At 42.7% G+C, this 23,513-nt stretch overlaps 1 protein-coding gene across 1 annotated transcript; it reads right to left on the reverse strand.

Moving 5' to 3' along the window:
• Positions 1-257: 257 nt before the first annotated feature.
• LOC117460908 (cytochrome P450 4B1-like) lies at positions 258-14,977 on the reverse strand. The gene is given in 11 exon segments (XM_071206066.1): positions 258-3,209; positions 3,811-3,893; positions 9,682-9,746; positions 10,006-10,139; positions 10,221-10,462; positions 10,729-10,835; positions 10,995-11,149; positions 11,238-11,362; positions 12,066-12,193; positions 12,531-12,675; positions 14,743-14,977. Coding segments are annotated over 11 exon segments (1,548 nt in total). The 5' UTR covers positions 14,935-14,977; the 3' UTR covers positions 258-3,037.
• Between the last annotated feature and the right edge of the window lie 8,536 nt (positions 14,978-23,513).

Raw genomic sequence — 23,513 nt, forward strand, 5'->3', positions numbered from 1 at the left:
TTAATTAACTATTAGTAGAGAATAACGAGTAATGAATATACTTTATAGGGATCGTATTAATATCTAATAATACAAATAATGAAATTCAATAACATGCTTTAACCACCAGGTGTCCCTTTATATCAGCTGTGCACCTTTATGGTGTAAATACAGCCTATCTACCAATTGGATCAAATATAAAAGTGAGCCGAATTAGTGTTGATACTGCAAGGAGACGTATTGTGTGAAAGAAATGTAAGATGTTGTTTAATGGCTGATATATTTATGATCCACCTCACGTTTTCAGTTCCTCATGTTTGTCTTCTCATCAGGGCTCTATAAATACAGAACTACGGCAGATATGTAATATGTAATGCAGCCGAACCGTGTATTACAATGCCGTTATGTGATGACTTTCAAAGAGAAAAGCAAGCACACTCGGAATAAGGTATTATTATTATTTTTAAAAAATGTTTTCGGTCTGTTTCCGGTATTTGTTAATGACGATGTGCTGTGAGATGTGAGCCTGGAATTGCACAGGGGGGAAATAACGTAGGCTATCTTTAGATGCGGATTTTGTTAAACTAATATGTTTAGGCTGTGGACCAACACTATACATTGACGGGGAAGGGGGTAGCAATAAAGATAACACCATTAAACAGTTACACAACATAACAGAAATAATATCGATAGCAGCGTCCCTAGCAACCACCTTGGTAACAATGAAAACGTCGCGATTTCCTGAAGTAATCTTCGTAATAACGAGCAAACTAAAGATCATGTACATCCACTGCACACATAATCTGAAATAACAACTCATATTTCTCGCATCAAATGACATCAAAACGCATTTTAATGGCCAAACTAACTTTAAAATAGGCATTTTCTACCGAGAATAAAACGAAGTTCGGCCATGTTTTATTTTTCTGCAGGGAGAAATTTGAAGATCATGTGACATAGACTAGCTGGGGATTCTGGGTAGTGTAGTGTCTTCTGCCATCCTTTACTCAGAACAAATATTTGTTTCTCCGAATCGAAGGGGAAAAATACAAAAGCATTGCACACAATTTAAACCAATCAATGTTGTGTAATTAACAAGGATAATCTGGTGTTTTTTAGTCGATGAGTAGTGCAGATATCACTGTAAAATCAATCGACAGTAAGAGGAATACTTACTTCCGGGTGTACAATTCTCCGTTATCCAATGGGAATGGACGCTCACATTGCCTTTAAGGGCAGCCAGCATAAACGAATGCCGTGCTTCCATGAGCGTCAAATCCCGACGCAGATGGGAATACATTGCAATTGAAAGCTATTTGCGTCCCTTTATGACGCTGAAGGAGCCTAGGAGCGTCACAATTGGACGCCACGGACACTGACCAAACGTCGCTATTGGACGCTTAGGGAGTGAGAGTGTGTTGTTTATTCATGCCAAATGCCCCCTGTTGCTGACTGGCTGGTCCCGATATCTGTATCGCACGGCAGTGGAGCGGGGAGCCCGGAGTGCTCTGTTACAGTAGGTACGTTTCAGAAACCGGCTCGAGATACACTTTTTGTTATATTCCATGGAATGCTCTTAACATCCCGATAGCAATGAATATCTTAAGTGCTTTGACAAAAAATCAATACAAAAATGTCATCTGTGGAAGCCGTAGTACTGTAAAAAGTACAACCAATCCGTTTAGCCGCCCTGTCTGTCAGCCTTCCATCTCGTGCATGCACAAATGTATCTCGTGCCCTCATTGGGCATGCCGTCATTGGGCATGCATTGCAACAGTACTTCAATGACTCAACAGCAACAGGCGGCCACTTTCACCAGTCTGCTGACGTCATGTGTGCGTTCATGTGTGTTGGAGGAGGTGCTCTGTAATGCTGCGTTCACACCGGACGCGATGCGAATATTCGCTTCGCTCTAAACGCTCCTATCGCATCGCTCTAGTCGCTCGAGTTTCACCGCGGCTGCCAGCTGTGTTTACTCGCATCATTCAAATAAGACGCGCTGGCTCGGGAGCTACTACAACAAAATGAACATATTTTTCCGTGATTAAATTGTAATACACGTTTCTAAATGATGCCGACGTAACAACATACTGATACCGGTTAGTAAAAACCATGAATTAATGCTTTGACAAGTCTGCAGACAGACGGCAGGCGAAAAACCTTTTAGAATGCTTGTTTTCTGAATGGAGATTGGGTCGACTAGGCTAAGCTAACGTTGTATATGCTCACTTCACACTCATAACAATGGCCTACAGACATAAATAAACCAGTGACTGTATTCGCCATGACACAGACAGTCTGTGGTTTGTTCTTGTTTAACTTTTGTACAGTTTCTGAACAGATATGAGGAGCTGTGATCTCTGTGTGCTAACTGCTAACAGCTAATGGCTGATGTTTTCTGGTTGAACGTCAGTGACGGCAGGCTGAGATCCTCACCGCTGATTGGCTTCCGCGAGAACGCGTCACGTGAATTTGACGCCCGAGTTGAAAAAATTGAACTCTCGCGTTTGACGCGGCCCCCTTCAATCGCCTCAATCGCGTGATTCACGCCTCGTCCACCGCTTCATGCACGCCGTTGGAGCGAACTCGCGTCTGATCGTGTCTCTGCATTGACTTTACATGTAATCGCGCCGCCCCCAAACGTCGCATCGCGTCCGGTGTGAACATAGCATAAGGAAGTCTGAAGGAAGGGGCGGATTCTTTTCGGCTGTGTACTTTCAAATTTTAGTGCACTCAAGCCGGTTTCTGAAACTTACCTACCCCACCTTTAATATTAGTAATAAGCTTTATATTTGTATAGCACCTATTACAAGAATTGTAGCCAAACTCGCTTCATAGCAGTTCAATAGACAGATTAGTATAACATGACAGGATAAAAGCAATGAAGAGGAGCAGCTACATTTCAACACATATATCCACGAAGGTTAATACATGAAGACTTGACTTGGACTCTTCTTAGGTGACTTGGACTCGAACACAGGTAATGATGACTCGGACTCGACTCGGACACTCCTTGGGTGACTCGGACTTTTTTTTCAACAGTTATTTCCATTTTCACTCATGGGTCTACAGGTTTTATTTTGATGTGGAGGCCATTAAGTGAACGAAGCACCAGTCGAGGAACTATCTGTGGTGTTTGCGTCGGGTCCTCGATCAGATGGTATCTCTGCAGTGTCAGCGCTGTTGACACTTTCAGCTCATTCATGGCAAAATTCTGACCAATGCAGTTTCTGAGAGAGGAAAACAGCACCAATGAGAGGAATATGGGGACAAATTAAGCTTTTAAAGTAACATCATATAGGAAGACAGCACTTAAGGTTATGTAAATCAGATGAACAGTCAATACCAAATGATATATATATTTTTGATTTACATAATATTGGAATAGGTTGGACAAGAAGATATGGCAACAGCCTTTCAGTAAGCCCTTTGTGTTTGCCAAATGTGTTTTTACTGCAGGGCTATTCAATCAATCAATCAATGTTTATTTATATAGCCCATATCACAAATGTTACATTTGTCTCAGTGGTCTTCACAGTGTGTACAGAATATCAGTATGACAATACGACACCCTCTGTCGACCCTCACATCGTACAAGGAAAAACTTCCAAAGAAAACCCAGTTTAAAGGGAAAAATGGGAGAAACCTCAGGGAGAGCAACAGAGGAGGGATCCCTCTCCCAGGACGGACAGATGTGCAATAGATGCCGTGTGTAAATTGAAAAGATAATACATTTGCAACATAGGTAGCTATTGTATTGTAATGTGTTGTAAACTTAGCTGTAGCCCTATTTTTTGTGAGCTCGTCACACGGTATCATATGAGGACAAACCTTGGCCCAGCAGAGAAGGGCACGAATGCGTGAGGAGGCCTCTTGGAAACATTCTCCGGGAGAAAACGCAGTGGGTCAAAGACCTGGGTTGACACAAGATGTAAAAACAAACACCAGTGTGGCATTAATCACAATCTCTCTAAAGGTGGGGTAGGTCATTTTGTAGAAACCAGCTCGAGTGCGCTAGAATTTGAAAATATACAACTGGAAAAAATCTGCCACTTCCTTACAGAGCCCCTCCTCCAACACACACGAACACGACCAATGAGGGCACGAGATCAGTTTGTGCACAGATGGAAGGCTGACAGGCAGGTAGGCCATCCAGTTATTTTAGCCGGGCCGGCTCAGATGATTGGTCGTGCTTTTTACAGTACTACGGGTTCCACAGATGACACCCAAAAACCCAGTTTTTGTGTTGCTGTACAACTTTGTTTTGGCTTTTTATCTACTTTCTATTTTTTGTGAAAGTACGATTTAGTTTGTGATTAAAGAACATTCTATTTTTGGACATCTGTCTCCGAATCCTGCTTTTGGGTCCTGCGTCCTGTATCTCGGTTCATAACAGTACGAACTGACCAAAATATGGACCCAGCGGATTCAGAGACAGTGAAGATAGCTCTGCGAGCTCAAGGAACAAGACTACACCAGAATGAGGAGCAGCTGGGCGCCATCAACCTGGGGGTGAAGGAACTGACCGGCCGTCAGGAAAACTTTCAAGCCTCAGTCAATACTCAGGTGAATCACCTTGCCGAACAGCTGCACCGTGTCCTCGCTCACCTGGAAGCTGGTTCATCCCCTCAGCCTCCTGCTGTTGCTCACACACCTATTGTTCCAGCTGACCATGTGCCACTCCATGCTCCACCGCCTCGTCTGGCATCTCCAGAGCGATTCTCCGGAGATTCCGGTGACTGCCGCCCTTTCATTGTTCATTGTGATCTCCATTTACATATAACCCTGCTGCATTCCCCACTGATCACTCCAAAGTGGCCTTCATGGTGAGCCACTTAACGGGGAGAGCAGCGGCCTGGGCTACGTCCGAATGGGCGAGAGATTCATCTACCTGTAATTCTCTGGATGTATTTACAGACACTCTCACCAAGGTGTTTAATCGCACGGCTCCTGGAAGGGAGGCAGCCAGAGCACTGATGCAGATTAAGCAGAGTCAGCACAGAGTATCGAACTATGCCATTGAGTTCAGGACCCTTGCAGCAGATAGTGGCTAGAATTCTGCAGCACTGCTCGACGCCTTTTTGTCTGGTCTTTCGGATTCCATTAAAGACCAGTTAATACCTTTGGACCTCCCAGAAGACTTGGATTCTATCATTGCACTGGCAGTTCGAATAGACAATAGACTGGCCGAAAGACAAAAAGAAAGGTTCAAGAGTGTGGCACGTCTGCCTCGACACCAAGGGGACACACCAAGCCTACCGATACTCCTCCTGAGAGAAGAGTGCTCCCTAGTGTCTCAGAGGAGCCCATGCAGTTGGGTCGGGCTAAGTTGACTCCGGAGGATCGTCTTCGGCCCATTCAGGAGGGCAGGTGTTTTTACTGTGGGGAGCAGGGGCACCTCCTGGCTTCATGTACAGCAAAAGATCGGGCTCATCAGGGATGAGGAGGACCCTGGTGAGCCGACTGTCATCTGGATTCCCTCCTCGTACCTTGACACAGGTACAAGTAAAAATAGACAGACATGTTTTAACTCAGGGGGTTCTCATAGACTCTGGTGCGGATTAAAGTTTTATGGATTGGGGGTTGGCCAATAAGTGGAACTGTGGGGTAATTCCTTTGACGCAACCGTTAAAGGCCTCTGCTCTGGATGGTCGGTTATTGTTTACCGTTACCCACTGTACTATGCCCATTGAAGTAACCGTAAATGCAACACATGACTTTCCATTTATTTGACTCTGCTCAGCATCCACTTATTCTTGGTTACCCATGGTTAGTCAAGCACAACCCACACATAGACTGGAGATCTGGGAGAGTTAAGGGATGGGGAGAGGACTGCAAGCATTTCTGTTTGAGAGACAATAAGACTGATGACAACACTCCCCATGCTAGAAGGATTGCATGTACAGAAATGACTGAGGCTATCCAAGTACAGGAGCAAGATTTCCCTGACAAGTCCAAGGTGCCCAGTTGCTATTGGGACCTAAAGGAGGTTTTTAGTAAAGCCCGAGCCACTGCCCTGCCACCACATAGGCCTAATGACTGTGCAATAAACTTGGTACCTGGCTCCCCAATTCCCAAGGGTCGCCTCTACTCTCTTTCCGGACCCAAAAGGGAGGCCATGAACAATTATATTGAGACCTCCTTGCAGGCCGGACTCATTCGCCCTTCCTCGTCACCGGCGGGAGCGGGCTTCTTTTTCGTAGACAAAAAAGATGGATCACTCCGGCCCTGTATAGACTACAGCCCTCTGAACGCAATCACCATCAAAAACAGGTACTCTCTCCCACTCATCTCCTCCGCCTTTGAACTTTTGCAAGACGCCAACATTTTCACCAAACTGGATTTAAGGAATGCTTATCATTTGGTGAGAATCAGGGAGGGGGACGAATGGAAGACTGGATTTAACACACCTAGTGGACACTATGAGTACCTAGTGATGCCTTTTGGCTTGACAAACGCACCGGCAGTATTTCAGGCCCTCATAAATGAGGTGTTGGGGGACTTCCTGAATAAGTTTGTGTTTGTATATCTTGATGACATTTTGATTTTTTCTCCTGACAACATAACCCACCAGCAGCATGTCCGTCAAGTCCTCGACCGCCTGCTACAGAACCAACTTTATGTTAAAGCAGAGAAGTGCGAGTTCCATGTCCAAACCACATCGTTCCTGGGTTTCATCATTGCCCCCGGTCAACTAAAGATGGACCCTGCCAAGGTCAGTGCTGTGGCCGAGTGGCCAGTTCCTGTCAACAGGAAAAAACGACAGCAGTTTCTGGGGTTTGCAAATTTGTATAGACGTTTCATCAGAAATTTCAGTTCTATTGCTTCCCCGCTACATGTACTTACCTCTCCTCATGTCCCGTTTGAATGGAACTCCAAAGCTGCTAACGCTTTTCAAGCTCTAAAGGAGATGTTCACCTCTGCTCCCATCCTCACCATCCCAGATCCACTTCGACAGTTCGTGGTAGAGGTGGATGCCTCTAACCTCGGTGTGGGGGCAGTTCTCTCTCGGCAGGCTGCAAAGGATCATCCCTGCGCTTTTCTCTCCCGTAAATTGTCCTCAGCGGAAAGGAACTACGACGTGGGCAATCGTGAACTACTGGCAGTGAAACAAGCCTTGGAGGAGTGGAGACATTGGCTAGAGGGGGCCGCTCAGCCGTTCCTGGTATGGACAGACCATAAGAACCTCGAATACATGAAAAAGGCTAAGAGACTGAATTCACGCCAGGCTAGATGGACACTTTTTTTCAGTCGTTTTGACTTTATCTTGTCATTTAGACCTGGCTCCCAGAACACCAAGCCAGATGCCTTGTCCCGTCTGTTTGACCCTGAGCCTGCTGCCAAGGAACCAGAACCCATCCTACCACTGAACCGTGTGGTAGGAGTGGTAACTTGGCAGATAGAAAAAGAGGTGCAGCAAGCAAATGTTGAGAGTCCAGCACCTAGTGAGTGTCCACCTAATAGGCTGTTTGTTACAGTGCCCTTACGCTCCAAGATCATTCACTGGGCTCACACGTCCTTGCTCACTTGTCATCCTGGGATTAGAGGAACCATGTTCGCACTTAAGCAGCGTTTCTGGTGGCCGTCCATGGCTAAAGATGTTGGTGAATATGTGAATGCCTGTCCTGTTTGTGCTTGCAGCAAAACCTCTTCCATGCCTCGGGCTGGGTTGCTGCAGCTGTTGCCCATTCCCCAACGGCCCTGGTCTGACATATCCATGGACTTTGTTACTGGACTCCCGGTGTCTCAAGGCAATACCACTGTACTAACAGTGGTAGATCGTTTTTCGAAAATGACTCATTTTATTCCATTGACCAAGCTACCCTCGGCCAAGGAAACGGCGGAAATTATGATGGTCAATGTATTCCGGATACATGGATTTCCCAGGGATATTGTGTCAGACCGGGGCCCACAGTTTGTTTCCAAGTTCTGGAAGGAGTTCTGCAGTCTCATTGGAGCCACCGCTAGCCTCTCCTCTGGGTATCACCCCCAGTCCAACGGACAAACGGAGAGATTAAATCAAGTGTTGGAGACATGTCTGAGGTGCTTGGTGGCTCAGAATCCCTCATCGTGGAGCAAGCATCTAACCTGGGTGGAATACGCCAACAATTCTCTTCCTACCTCTGCCACTGGTATGACTCCCTTCCAGTGCGTCTTTGGCTACCAACCACCCGTGTTTGCTGAGACTGAAAAGGAGGTCTTGGTCCCGTCTGCACATGCCCTGGTCAGACGTTGCCCGTCGAACCCTTCTAAGGAGTCCTTCTTCAATGAAAAGGGGGGCTGACCGACACCGCCGGCCAGCTCCAGTGTACCAGCCTGGGCAGAAGGTGTGGTTGTCCACAAAAGATCTAGCCCTCCATGTCGCTTCAAGAAAATTATCCCTCAGGTTTGTTGGTCCCTTTCCAATAACGAAGATCGTGAACCCTGTGTCTGTGCGCCTGCGACTCCCCAGATCCCTGCGGGTCCACCCTACATTCCACGTTGGGAAGATCAAGCCTGTCAAGGAAAGCAGTTTGGTGCCCGCAACTAAACCTCCGCCACCCCCCAGAATGGTTGATGGTGGCCTTGTTTATACAGTCAAGAAACTGCTGGCAGTCCGGAGAAGGGGACGTGGCAGGCAGTTCCTCGTTGACTGGAAAGGCTATGAGCAGAGAATAGGATGTGGATCCCGTCTCGCTACGTTGTGGATCAGGAGTTGATCAGGGATTTCGACAGGCAACATCCTAATCTGCCTGGGCCGTCAGGAGACGTCCCTAGAGGGGGGGGGTAATGTTGTGACTCAACAGATATGTTAGGTTTAGTTATGTTTTTATTTTGAAAGTAATCTTTCCTGTCATTTCAGATCCCACAGTTCCTGCCTTTGTGTGTTTCCCGCCCGTGAGATTGCTTGGCCCTGCCCTGATTGTTTTCACCTGTGCCCATCCCCTCACCTATATATAGCCCTGGTGTTTCTTTGTTCCTTTGTCAGTTCGTTATGTTTCATGTCGTGAGCACCCAGGCCTTTTGACTCCTGATACTACCTTAAGATTTAGACCTTTTGTCAAGTGAGTTTTTGTGTTGCTGTACAACTTTGTTTTGGCTTTTTATCTACTTTCTATTTTTTGTGAAAGTACGATTTAGTTTGTGATTAAAGAACATTCTATTTTTGGACATCTGTCTCCGAATCCTGCTTTTGGGTCCTGCGTCCTGTATCTCGGTTCATAATACATTTCTTTATGAATTTCTTGTCATAGTACTTCAGATATTCATTGCTATCGGGATGTTAAGAGCATTCCATGGAATATAACAAAAAGAAGTATCTCGAGCCGGTTTCTCAAACGTACCTACCCCACCTTTAATATGTCGTTGCTGCTATAGTGTACTGCCATGTGGTAAATACTTGTGTGTGCTGCTCTTGCTCTTTTGCATATCATGTATTTATTTGTTGCTATGTTTACAAATGTCATGTTCTTATATGTTGTATGTCAGGGACTACGGATGGAAATTAGCTCAAAGCTCAAATCTGGCATATTTACACTTGAAGCATTATTTGTCTAAAGTGTTCATTAGTGTGCATTGTCCCTATTCAAATAAACGATTAAATGAAAATGAAAAAAATGATTTAAAAACATTGTATGTACAAGTATCATAGGTTTACTTTTATGGGCACATGTGAGCTTACACATTTAAAAATGCTTCCACAGAATGATCTTCTTTACTTACTTCAGGGTTTTCCCAGACAGTTGCATTCCTGTGAAGCGAATACACACTTGTTGCAATATGACTCCATACAAATAAGAGCAAAACAAAATGTATTTGTAATAAGATTGTGCAGGGAAAAACAATTCATATATTATGTTTGAGACAATTTTGCAAACCTGCTGCTATAATTCAAACCATGAAGGTTAACAGGTTCATTTGTGCAAGCTTGACTCAATAAAAATAACTGTTAATCTTTATCTTTCACCAAAGGGTATACACGTTTGATGCATTCAACTGTATGGTGTTTTATTCACATTCATCTGCAAATAACCATTAAAGCCAAACCTGCAGGCAAAGTTCTTCCATCAAAAAAGGTAATGGTCTTGGTGGTGATTCTGGACATTCCTGGTACCGGTGGGTAAAGGCGGAGGGACTCTTTTATGAACATTGTAGTGTATGGCATTTTACTGAGATCCTCCCTAAAAAGTAAACGGACAAGTTTTAGTTCAACAATTGGCAGCACTGAGATACATTTGCATTGTTTTCAAATGTAAGCCTACCACTCCATGGTGTCCTTGCCATCCAGGGCTTGAAGGACCTCATCCCGGCACATCTTCTGGTACTCTGGGTGGCAGGCCAGAGAGTAGAGGATGAAGGACATGGCACTGGCTGTAGTGTCAGTGTAAAAATAACCAGACTGTTGCCTTTGTACCAGTGGCCATTAACCAGTGGCCTCATGCTCAGCATATCAATGCTCATTCGAAAAACCTTCTGCCTTTCCTTTTGCCCTAGTTTTTTGCCCCTTGCATGTTAAGCACATACAGTATAATATTTGCATCATATCAGGTTATAAACATGACACAACTACGCTTTTTTAATGTGCGGCAACTTAAGACTGTTCATGCTTTAAATATCTCATTACTAAAATGATCACGATTATTAATTCATTATCTCTATAGAGAGCTTACTGCTTTGACAATTGCAGTTTTTACGTATGTTGTTTTTTTTCATTGATCAGAAGTGTCTCATTTTGTGAATTCAATAAATGGCACATAAGACATAACATACTCTCGCTAAGAGAAGGATGTCCAGAAAGTCCACGTTTTTCTTTCCCTGTACGCGATCCAGCTCGTTCTCCTCCTTGAGTGCTTCTTTCCTCTTTCGTATGACTTCCCCTTCAAAATAAGAGAATAATGAATGAGCATATCCCCAGTAACTCTTAAAATGCAGCAACCATAAACCTACAGTTTAGAGCCTATACAATTTCGATGTATGGGCAAGCTAAATTCAGTTTTAGATTGTCATGATGAAGGTAATATCTGTGAACATCTTACCTGTGTGACTGTGAGCCACCTTGCAAGCTTTTCTTAGTCTGAAGCCATGTGGGCTGAGGTAGAAAATGAGGTCATTGTGGTATGGAAACATCCTGAACCGCAGGTCAATCAAATGACTGAGCTCATAGACTGCCTTGATGTATTCATTTCTTCCGCTGAAATAAGAACGTAGACAAACAGTTCAGACAACTGAGAACATAAACCCGTAATTGTGAATGGCAGGAAAACGTTGTATGGACTCGCCTCTCGGTCTGACAGTTTCTGTTGTAGCTGAATGCACACTTCATGATGTTGTTCAGTGTCATAAGGCTCACGTGGTTAAAAAATTCAAAGGACTCATTGGTTTTTGCATAACTCTCCCATTTGTCCTGGCAACAGTGAAAGAACAGATGTGAGGTCTCAGCAGGACGTGGAAAAAACGTCAACACACTTAGCTGCAGCATCTGGAAAGCCTAAGCCTTTATTTCCTCTAGGGATCGACCGATATGGCTTTTTCAAGGCCGATACCGATTATTAGTAATCAAAGAGACCGATAACCGATATTTGGAACCGATATACATTTGCAGTAAAATCAGAAAATCTTGGTGTCAAAATGTAGAATAACACAAACTCCAACACAACTCAACACAACTTCTTTGAAATGCATTTAAGCATATATTATGTTTAATTAACTTTTAAATATCTTACAACTGGTTTCATCTCTGTGCCCTTTTCTTTAGTGCAGTCATCTGCAATGAGTTAGAGAGAGAGACAAGAAGTGGGGCTGCAGGCTGACATGCTTAACTAACAATAATGCTTAATTTATTATATCTGTCTATCTACTGTAGCATACAATCCCAATAAGCTGCTAGCAACTGCAAAACACTAGTGCTAGCTAATGTTTTGCAAACTATTAAAAGTGAGGCTATTACAGTAGACCTAACGTTAGTCTAGTAGCCTCACTTCTAATATTTTGCTAAACATTTGCTAGATACATGTTGGCTAGCTAATGAGCTTCACATATCAACCTGAAAAACTGCGAGGCTCCACTCGGCCAAGCCGATTATCGGTCGACTCCTGTCATTAACGTACCAGCATGGTTTTAACAGAGTCTGACATCAGATTAATGTAGGGTTTCAAAACTTCATAATGGAAACCTGGGGTCAAGAGCCTTCTGTGGCGAAACCATTTCTGACCTTCAGACACCAATAAACCATCACCTGAAGACAGAGGCAGTATGTGTCAGCGAGGCAAGCAGCTTAACAGGAAATACTGTGCAGTAAGCCAACATACGCTGTTGGAGAAAGTAAAAGCAATTTTACCAATCCAAGGCTTAAGAAAAGTATATGCAATATCATCTTTTGGCTCTGTTACGAAACAAACAATTACAGATTATGTTACATTGACCTTTGTTTATTGAAATGCAGATAATAAACCAATATGAGTCTACATGTATACGACGTAGTAAAAAGCATTGTCAAAAGATGAATTTAACTTAACGCCTACATTGTAAAGGTTTATGACTTCAGTAAATATATAAAACAATGGCTCACACACCTGTAGATGCCAATATAGTCTTCACATAGTCTGGATGGTGAATGTTGAGGAAACAAACAAGGGGACCAAACCAGATCGGGAAAGCATAAGGGTACTGCTGTCCCCATTTCACAATATTTTTCAAGTCCGACCCATCCTGTTTAAACTGAAAGTAAAAACATAAAAACATAGGTTAAGCTTAACCAATATGCTGGAGCCTGAAGAGAACAAAGTTATCCCCTGAGTTGTGATGCTCTATATACTAATACTCAACTGCTAAGTTTAAGCCTTAATCCAAATTGTTGCTTAAATAAATGTAAAGAAGTTCAAATCAGGGACAACCCAAATTAAATAACACCAATAATAATAACATATGAATACTAGGGCTGTCAAGTTAACGCGTTAATAACGCGTTAACGCAAACAAAAATTAACGCCACTAATTTTAACTAACGCAGTCTTTTTTGTCCTCGGCCGCCCCGTAGTTTCAGAGCGCATCGAGTTTAAAATACCATCTACAAGCTGACATGATGCTGACTGCCCCGCTCCTGCCGCCCGCTTGTGGCAGACCACACTTCCACGCTCACCGGCAGGCACCGACTGGCCATCGGGAGGACCGGGAGGGTGTGTGTATGTGTGGCCCGAGCGAGCGAGAGAGAGACCTTACGTGTTGTTGTTGTTAGCATCTAGTGCTAGCTAGCTGCGCTAAGGAGCTGTTTCAATGAAAACAGAGGAGCGACATTTCGCCGACAACTGCGCCGATCACTTGACTTTATGCAGGAAGCCAGACAGTGGGACATTGTACGAAAAGTCAGCCCACTCAGCACGGATCGTGCGCGCAACATGATTGCAGCGTCCAGGCAGCTCCCGTTCGAGCATATATGCCTTGAGCTGCACATAGCTCCAACGATCCATCACAGTGTCTCCACACAAACACACACACACACACGCACGCACGCACGCACGCACACACACACACTTTGTATTGAATGAGAGAGGTTCCATGTTGGATTGAGGCGAATATGTGTAATGTTCAGAGTGTGTGTGTTTAATATTCATGAGAATATTTGTCATTGTTCAAATGATACTAAACAAACATATAAAGCATATTTGGCCACTCATATGTTGATAAGAGTATTAAAAACTTGAAAAATATCCCTCTCGAACAGATTAAAAATGTGCGATTAATTTGCGATTAATCGCGATTAAATATTTTAATCGACTGACAGCCCTAATGAATACGCTTTGAATTTCCTTTTTTCGCAGGGTTTTCTTTTTGCAAATATGAGTCTGTTGGCACATGATGAGACTGGGGATGACCTTTGACAGTTGCAACACTGGGGACGCTGCAAAAAGGGACGGTTCATCAATCAATCAATGTTTATTTCTATAGTCCAATATCACAAATGTTACATTTGTCTCAGTGGACTTGCAGTGGTTGCATTCATTCTTATTCCTCTGATCAGAAACATGCTAGAGTGAGGACAGGAAGACACATTCTATATCTGCGGCTGAAATTACTATTCTCCCATGCAAATAAACACATTATATATCACATTTAATAATTTTAAAATGGTATTGGTGGTTAGCAAACACATTGATTAACTGAGAGAAATGCACAAAGTGTTGCAACTGTCAAAGGTCTCCCCTACTTCAATAAGAAATACATTGCATGACAGAAACTACAAGGAGCTCAGTCACGTATTTTGTAGCTATGAACTCAAAACAATCTGACTCTGACTTTTGTTATAGGTGGTATTTCTCCTGTGATCTAAAAAGTCCAGTGGCACAAGAAGGTTAACTTCAATGTAGTGTTTGTATTGCCAGTTCTGCAGAACCCTCCTAATATTTTGCACATTGTTCACAAGCTACCTCTCTTAGTATCAGACAGCTTTCCACTTCCCATAACAATACTGCACATATTTTATTGTATTATTCTGAGAACTTTGCAATAATATATTGTATGTAGTTTCTTGGTATATCCAGATTGAGTGTAAATCATTTTCTATATCTTAAAGAAAATAATAGTTTTTTTTATTAGTTTTTATTTCATTTTTTGGTTGTTTTTCTTACTTTTGTTCCTCTTTAACTGTGTTTATGTATGCACCATGCACACAAAGGCACAATATGTTAACCTACTTGACAATGAACCTGTTTCTGATTCTATTATTATTAATACATTATTATTATTATTACTTGCTTCTGCGTCACTGAGCAGTCATTATACACGTTACCTCCTTTAGATGTCCAAAGAGCCAGTGCAACGGTGGTCCTGGAAACAATTCCATAATTTGCTTCGCAGCTCTTCTTTGGGCGAGCAAGATTGTCAACTTATAAACAACGGCAACAACACAGAGCACCGCGATCAAGTGGTGCATGTGGGGTAAGCCCAACTGATACTTCACGAAACCCTCAGTTGACTCCATGCTTGCGACCTCCTTGAAGATGAACAGTGATTCACACAACACAGTTTTGTGTGTGAGTGTGTGTGTCTGTGAGTGTGTGTGATGTAACCACCACCGGAATGTGGGTGGAGAATATGGCCCAACCACTATGCAGTACAGCTCCGTCTGTAGTCACACTCACAGCATGAGGCCCCCTTCTTTCGGGTGTAAAACCTTTGTCTGTGCAGGAGGGGCGGCACCAGGGGGTAGCTTGGAGTTGCTATAGCAACTCCAACAATTGGCCTAGAAACGGCATAGTGAAGTATTAAAGTAACATGTTATAGCAGAAAGTTGAAGATTAGCGCAAATGGTCTTTTCTTCCACTTGACTTGTTAATAATCAGAAGGTGGTTTTTGGGCTATTTGTGAGTAGGTAAGGTACAGTACAGCCTGTGATTTCTACCTTGAGTAGAATGATTACACGTTGATAAAGTATTTTTCAGAAAGTCATTTTGTGCTTTCAGGGGCAGAACTCAGTAGGTTGTCTGTAAGAGTTTTCTGTATGATCTGGAAAGCTTAGATTAATACAAGAAGGAAATATTATATCAATTCTTGGACCTTCTCAATATAACTATACTTTAATTACAGTTTCCAGATATTTCAAGAAACAATAAGGATGTTGGTGTGTTTCTGAATTGAGTCACACAGTTAGAGAGACAATGGTCCTTCTGAGTTATTAATAGATGCATTCATTCTAAGTGAGCTGACTTTGGGGTATAGTGAAGTTCAGAGGAAGGCCTGAGGCTATAGGAACAGTTAACCTTTGTTAGTTAGCTAGTGCTATGGATGTCATGAGATGATGACGTTTAAAACATATACAAATGCAGCTTTCAGTGGGAAAAACATGTGACATGTGTGTGGGGGTCTGGATGATGAAATGAGTGTGCGTTAAACCTGTTAAACACGGCATCTATTGCACGTCTGTCCGTCCTGGGAGAGGGATCCCTCCTCTGTTGCTCTCCCTGAGGTTTCTCCCATTTTTCCCTTTAAACTGTGGGTTTTCTTCTGAAGTTTTTCCTTGTACGATGTGAGGGTCTAAGGACAGAGGGTGTCGTATTGTCATACTGACATTCTGTACACACTGTGAAGACCACTGAGACAAATGTAACATTTGTGATATTGGGCTATATAAATAAAGATTGGTTGATTGATTGATTGATTGATTGATTGATTGATTGATTGATTGATTGATTGATTGATTGATTGTGTAAACACAGCGGCAAGCTTTGGGACAAACTTCACTCTCAAGCAAAAATAACCAGGACCTGGACCCGAGTTTATAAAGTATAGTAGGCCCATGTCAGAGCTAAAAAATGTTTTGGTGTTTTATGGAGAACTATCAGTGTAAGCAAGGTCGTGTACTTTTACTCCACTACATTTATTTGGTATCTTTAGTTACTTTGCATATTTTGATTAATGATGTGAAATATAGGGAGGCGTGTGGTGCAGTGGGTTGTGCGTTGGTGTTCGGATCAGGGGGTCACAGGTTCAAGCCCCACTGCAGTCAGCATGTCGTTGTGTCCCTGGGACACTTCACCCCTAATTGCTCCTGTGGGGATTGCCCACAGTATTGAGTATGTACATGGCTTTGGATAAAAGCGTCTAACAAGTGACATGTAAATCCGTGTATCTACCGTCCAATTGTTTTTCTTTATTAAACACGTAAACGGAAGAGCGTCTGAGAGAGGCGTATAGAAAAGAACAAAGTCATATAGGAACAAAGATATGACTTGTTTTTTACTCCTTAAAATAGCACAATGTTATTAAACCAACATTTTACCATAAAATAAATAATACAAAGCAAACTGAATACGTATTTATTTTGTTTCTCTTCTTACAGGTGGGGCTGAAAGACTCGACCCCCGTTGCGCTGGAGCATCATGGCTGCAGGTGTGGCGTGTGTTACTCTCCTGCTCCAGTCACATGACTCCCAGTGGGTCCCCAGTACTCAGCTGTACAGAGCAGCAGTGGTACAAACCAAGAACTATGGCAAGTCTGAGAATAATGTCATTGTAATTCAAATGCTAAAACTACACACTCATCATGTCTCATCATTTCTATATCTTGCTTAAACCCACAGTGTGTAAAACCAGGCCCGGAAGAGAACATGGCTGGGATGTCCGCAATCTAAAGCAGAGAACAATGTCAGAGATTAGTAGTTATGTGAAAGTAAGCTATGCACACAGAATAGTGTATGTGTTGATGTATCTGAGAGCTGAGAGCTGCTGGATCTGTCTGCCCTCAAAGTGCCAGGGATCTACAAGGACTTCACCGCTGCTTCTGCACCATAGGTATCCCTGTGAGGTGCCACTAGTGGACTCTGCTCTCGGTAAAGTTCAAGCTGGCAGTCCCTTGTCATATGAACATCACCATGACAGCTAGAAGTCACACTGCTGCCCACCACCATGCTCCACCACGGCCAGATCTACCACTGTCTGGCTACAGACTACAACCATCTGCATGCGTTTTTTGTTGTTGTGAACATCAACAGCTGCCCTTAAGGGGATAGTTCTGGTCTTTTGAAGTGGGGTAGTGTGTGGTATATATCCATAATCAGTGTATTACCTACAGTAGACCAGTGGAGAAACATATAGGAGCATAGCCATGTACTGCTGAGGACGTGGGCAGAAGCAACATTTATTTTATTCACCCAAAAAAGCTATATCAGTTTAAGTGTACGTTATTTAATGCTAAATATAACAATTTTTTCAGGTGGGCCTTCATTTTGGGTGGATTGCTGCTGGATTAGGTTTTGCTGCTGTGCTGGTACTCCTGTCTCTACTAACGGGGGTCGTGCCGACCGCTGTCTTCTGGAGGTTATACACTGACTGGATAAGAACCTCAGCCCCAAACAATCCAAACTATCATCTTAAAGTCTCTTGAGGTCAAGAGTTATGTGCACAACAATGGAGGCCAATATCGGAGAGAGAGTTAGAGGAAGAGGTAAATGCAATATACTGTATTTTGTCTTCAGTACCATACAGTAACTATATGTTCATGTCATCTTCACTCTCAGTAAAGTCATTGTGTCTGATACTGTTATGAGTATTGAGAATAAACCTATTGTGTGTTTCCACATTGCATGTGTTCATTCATAGTCCATATTTACAGCATGCTACAAATGCAAATGCCTAAAACTTTGACTTGAATGTCTTGTTTATTAATCAACTAATGGACAGTGTTTCAATTCAGTTCATGTAAGCCTTACACACACTCTTTTGAGCGTCTAGTGATTATGGCCTGCATTTCTTTCTGTTCTAACTCAGCGGTCAGCTTCTTAGCAGTTTAGACAAACATCAAATTCATAATGTAGAGACTAGTTGGACAAAATAATGCTTAACAACTGTTCCATTACTGTGTGAACTGTTTTAGGGGTCGACTGTATGATATATTGTTCTCCCGCTTGCTGCTGGGTGCAGGTGAAAGTAGGGCGACAGTTCTGTTCACATTGCTGACATTTGTCACAGGCAACAAACAAGACGTTGTTCAATGGTTGTCACACAGCGACAAGCTGGACACTGGATTTGCCGACACAGTACAAACCGGAAGTCAGCGAAATAAAGTTATGCACAGAGCTTGCATACTTGTATTCATCTCTATAAACGCATGTGAATGCAGAAATAAACGTATCCTCGTCAGCATGGGTGCCGGAAGCAAGGGGGCCAAGGGTCGTCAGACTTCTGGGTCTTTTACAGCATTGCCATTGTCACTGTCACTACCCGATCCGTCCCCCTGCCCGATCCGTACTGCGCATGTGCGAGATGGTCCGCCATATTGGACAACTCCGGACGGCAACCCAAGATGGACACTTGACACAGTGGCTTTTAGCAAAGCTCAAAAAGAAAACTCGAGAGAGATGAGTTATTGTTATTACAACGTGACTTCACTATTATTTAACAACTCTTTTTATGGGGTTCTTTTTGAGCTTTGCTAAAAGCCACTGTGTCAAGTGTCCATCTTGGGTTGCCGTCCGGAGCTGTCCAATATGGCGGACCATCTCGCACATGCGCAGTACCGATCAGGCAGGGGGACGGATCGGGTAGTGACAGTCACTACCCGATCTACAGCTCTACCCGATCTGCAGTAAACTGATATAGCTTTTTTGGTGGAGAAAATAAATGTTGCTTTTGCCCACGTCCTTAGCCGCACATGGCTCTGCTGTCCCGGGGCTCCTGTATGTTTCTCCACACGACTACTGTAGGTAGTACACTGATTATGGATATACACCACACACTACCCCACTTCAAAGGACCAGAACTATCCCCTTAAGGGCAGCTGTTGATGTTCACAACAACAAAAAACGCATGCAGATGGTTGTAGTCTGTAGCCAGACAGTGGCAGATCTGGCCGTGGTGGAGCATGTTGGTGGGCAGCGGTGTGACTTCTAGCTGTCATGGTGATGTTCATATGACAAGGGGACTGCCTGCTTGAACTTTACCGAGAGCAGAGTCCACTAGTGGCACCTCACAGGGATACCTATGGTGCAGAAGCAGCAGTGAAGTCCTTGTAGATCCCTGGCACTTTGAGGGCAGACAGATCCAGCAGCTCTCAGCTCTCAGAGACATCAACACATCAACTATTCTGTGTGCATAGCTTACTTTCACATAACTACTAATCTCTCACTTTACTTTCTCTGACATTGTTCTCTGCTTTGGATTTGTGGACATCCCAGCCATGTTCCCTACCGGGCCTGGTTTTACACACTGTGGGTTTAAGCAAGATATAGAAATGATGAGACATGATGAGTGTGTAGTTTTAGTATTTGAATTACAATGACATTATTCTCAGACTTGCCATAGTTCTTGGTTTGTACCACTGCTGCTCTGTACAGCTGAGTACTGGGGACCCACTGGGAGTCATGTGACTGGAGCAGGAGAGTAACACACGTCACACCTGCAGCCATGATGCTCCAGCTCAACGGGGGTCGAGTCTTTCAGCCCCACCTGTAAGAAGATAAACAAATTAAATACGTATTCAGTTTGCTTTGTATTATTTATTTTAGGGTAACATTTTGGTAGTGATGGCGAGATGAAGCCTTATGAAGCTTTGAAGCTTTCCAGCCAATTGGTTCGCAAAAGGGTTCATCTCATGAGGCTTCATCATGGGCTTCATTTGAACACAAACCCCCCTGTTGGTCAAAGTGTGTAAAACAGGCAGATTGGACATCTCAACAGTGTGCTCTTTCTCATACCGAGTTCCCATTGAGTAAAGCCTTAGAATAACTCTAAACAACGAACATAAAATCATATTTTCATGTTAACAATATTGTATGTATTCCAGTTGAATGATTGTGATTGAAAAGCCTAAGGAGGCTGGTAAACATTGCAAAGAGGGATTTATATTCCTTAATAATATTCGTAAACTTAACCATGTTGTAGCCTGAGAAAGGCTAAACCATATCAAAGAATACATTTATTAACTACATTATCTCATTTAGCTGTAGCTTTTATAAACAACAAAAAATAAGTATTGTTCAGCCGTTGAACCAGGGACCCTGCGGTCATGAGTCAACTGCTTTCCAGCTGAGCCACAGCACACACACTAAAGCTCCCTGAAAACACTGCAACATATCTATTCCTGTATTATTGATGTTTTTAGTCCTACATTTATTTATGCTTGTATCTATTTATTATGACATGTTCCGACCTCTATAAGTGAGGGTCTGAGCGCTCTTGATTCCATCGTGTCCCCGGGCCCGCCGGGTACAGGAGGGCTAATATGGTTCTTCTTATTATACATCCATGGGTATTATGAGCGTTGTGGTTCAACGGTTCAACCGATCTGAATTGCTTCCTGAAGCAGTCACGTGGTATCGACAGGCAGCGAGGCTTCGTTTGTCATCGATGACGTCACTGGCCCAAAACGATACAAGCCTCGATACAGGCTTCACAAAAAGCTTCGGGGATTACTCGACACACGCTCCGAAGCCTCGGCGCAATACGTAACATCACTACATTTTGGTTTAATAACATTGTGCTATTTTAAGGAGTAAATAAGTCATATATTTTTTCCTAAATGTTTTCTATACTTACATCTTCTTATACATACTGATATGAATTGATTTACTTTTATACTATGAACGAAGAAAAATTACTCTTTAACAACAGAACAGGAACAAAACACAACTGTGACCTCTGTGCAGCACACACAGATCAGTCAGTCCATTTCTGGGGAGTAGCTACCTTGTGATAGTTATATTAAAGTTTATGTTTTACTATTGGCTGTGTCTAACCTGTCTAAAATGAGCCAAATCCACAGGAACATGTTGAACCAGACGGTAACTAAGAGAGTAACACTTCATCCTGAACTCACTGTGGGGCCTGTCCTCATGGACCTGGAGCATAACACCCTGACACATTAAAAATACATAGTATGTTCATTAAGAATGCACATACTGTCCCTCCTCTGTCTTTCAATGTAGTCAAACTTGTTGAAGAAAAACAATAAGTTTAACGTTACAGAAATAAAAGCTTAATTACTCACCCTCCTAATTGTAGACGTAACTTCACAAGTACAACTTGAAACATGTCTCCCGCTTGCTGCTGGGTGCAGGTGAGAGTAGGTCGACATTTCTGTTTACATCGCTGACATTTGTCACAGGTACATCTTGTAGGTATCGCAACAAACATGACGTTGTCACACAGCGACAAGCTGGACACTGGATTGACCAAATAACTACACACTCTTATTTACATTAGACACGTTATTCAAAACCGACAGCCTGTGTGTTGTTTGCAAAACACTGCCACTGAAATACCACACTCAATTATCAAGCCCCTGCCCCAGAATGCACATGTTAAAAGCCAAGTAACCAATTAGATCACTTAGAAACCTGAACTTGAACCCTTTGTTGTGCACAACAATAGAAGCCACTTTTGGAGAGAGAGTTATTAGAGGAAGAGGTAAATGCAATATACTGTATTTTGTCTTCAGTACCATTCTATGTTCAAGTCATCTTCACTCTCAGTCATTGTGTCTGATACTGTTATGAGTATTGAGAATAAACCTATTTGTGTGTTTCCACATTGCATTTGTTCATTCATAGTTCATATTTACAGCATGCTACAAATGCAAATGCCTAAAACTTTGACTTGAATGTCTTGTTTATTAATCAACTAATGGACAGTGTTTCAATTCAGTTCATGTAAGCCTTACACACACTCTTTTGAGCGTCTAGTGATTATGGCCTGCATTTCTTTCTGTTCTAACTCAGCTGTCAGCTTCTTAGCAGTTTAGACAAACATCAAATTCATAATGTAGAGACTAGTTGGACAAAATAATGCTTAACAACTGTTCCATTACTGTGTGAACTGTATGAGATATCGTTCTCCCGCTTGCTGCTGGGTGCAGGTGAAAGTAGGGTGACAGTTCTGTTCACATCGCTGACATTTGTCACAGGTCAATCTTGCAGGTATGCAACAAACATGACGTTGTTCAATGGTTTTCACACAGCCACAAGCTGGACACTGGATTTGCCGACACAGTACAAACCGGAAGTCAGCGAAATAAAGTTATGCACAGAGCTTGCATACTTGTATTAATCTCTATAAACGCATATCTGCATGTGAATGCAGAAATAAACGTATCCTCGTCAGCATGGGTGCCAGAAGCAGGGGGGCCAAGGGTCGTCAGACTTCTGGGTCTTTTACAGCATTGCCATTATATCCTCCTGTCTTTTATTTTGATATATGTTCTTTAACTTCCGGTCCACCGGACTGCTTTTCTTCATTCTTCAAACAAAACGGAAAATTGAATGAAGTTGTTATCAAAAACCAAAATCAGACCGTTTTTTTTTATTAGGTCTTCTTGTTATCCGTTTTTTGATTCAGACAACATAAACAGGAAAACGGCTTTGGTTTCACGTTTTTTCGTTTTTCATTTAAAACGAAAAAAGGCTGGTATTTTCGTTTTTTTGGTTCAAACGAAAAATCAAACTAACAAAACGTACAGACTTTTTTTAATTAGGTTTTCTCGTTATCCGTCTTTTGATTCAGACAACACAAAACGGCTTTGGTTTTCCGTTTTAAATCAAAAACGAAAAAAGGCTGGTATTTTCGTTTTTTGGCTTTTGGTTCAAACGAAAAATCAAACTAACAAAACGTACCCGGACCCGAGGGGCGGGGCGAAACTCACAGAAGTGATTTCAAAACAAAAGCACTCGTGTGCTTGGAACAGTGATAATATTATAAACAAGGGGAAACAAGGGGAATTTAGCGATCACAACGAAAACGGCCAAGACATATATTGAGCCCAGAAAATGAATGTTATTAAGGGCTGTAAATATAATAAGCCTGTGTCTAAAATGGACAAAATTGTTAGGAGATTTAAATTACAGCGATTTTGCACTGCGGTCACTCAGCCTTCTCTCGAGTTTGTTTTTTCAATTCAGCTGCTCTAATTTTTTGTCCTGCTATATTTGATGATCGATAGAAGTATTCTTTACCATAAGTTCTTAATAAAACTGACACTGTTGGACTCGGTACTAGTTTGACTGCTACCAGAAATAAAATGAATTACATTTACGGTGTACTTTGTGAGTAATCCTCTGCCAGAGTCTCCTCC

The sequence above is a fragment of the Pseudochaenichthys georgianus genome, chromosome 16, assembly GCF_902827115.2.
Source record: "Pseudochaenichthys georgianus chromosome 16, fPseGeo1.2, whole genome shotgun sequence".
Taxonomy (NCBI): domain Eukaryota; kingdom Metazoa; phylum Chordata; class Actinopteri; order Perciformes; family Channichthyidae; genus Pseudochaenichthys; species Pseudochaenichthys georgianus.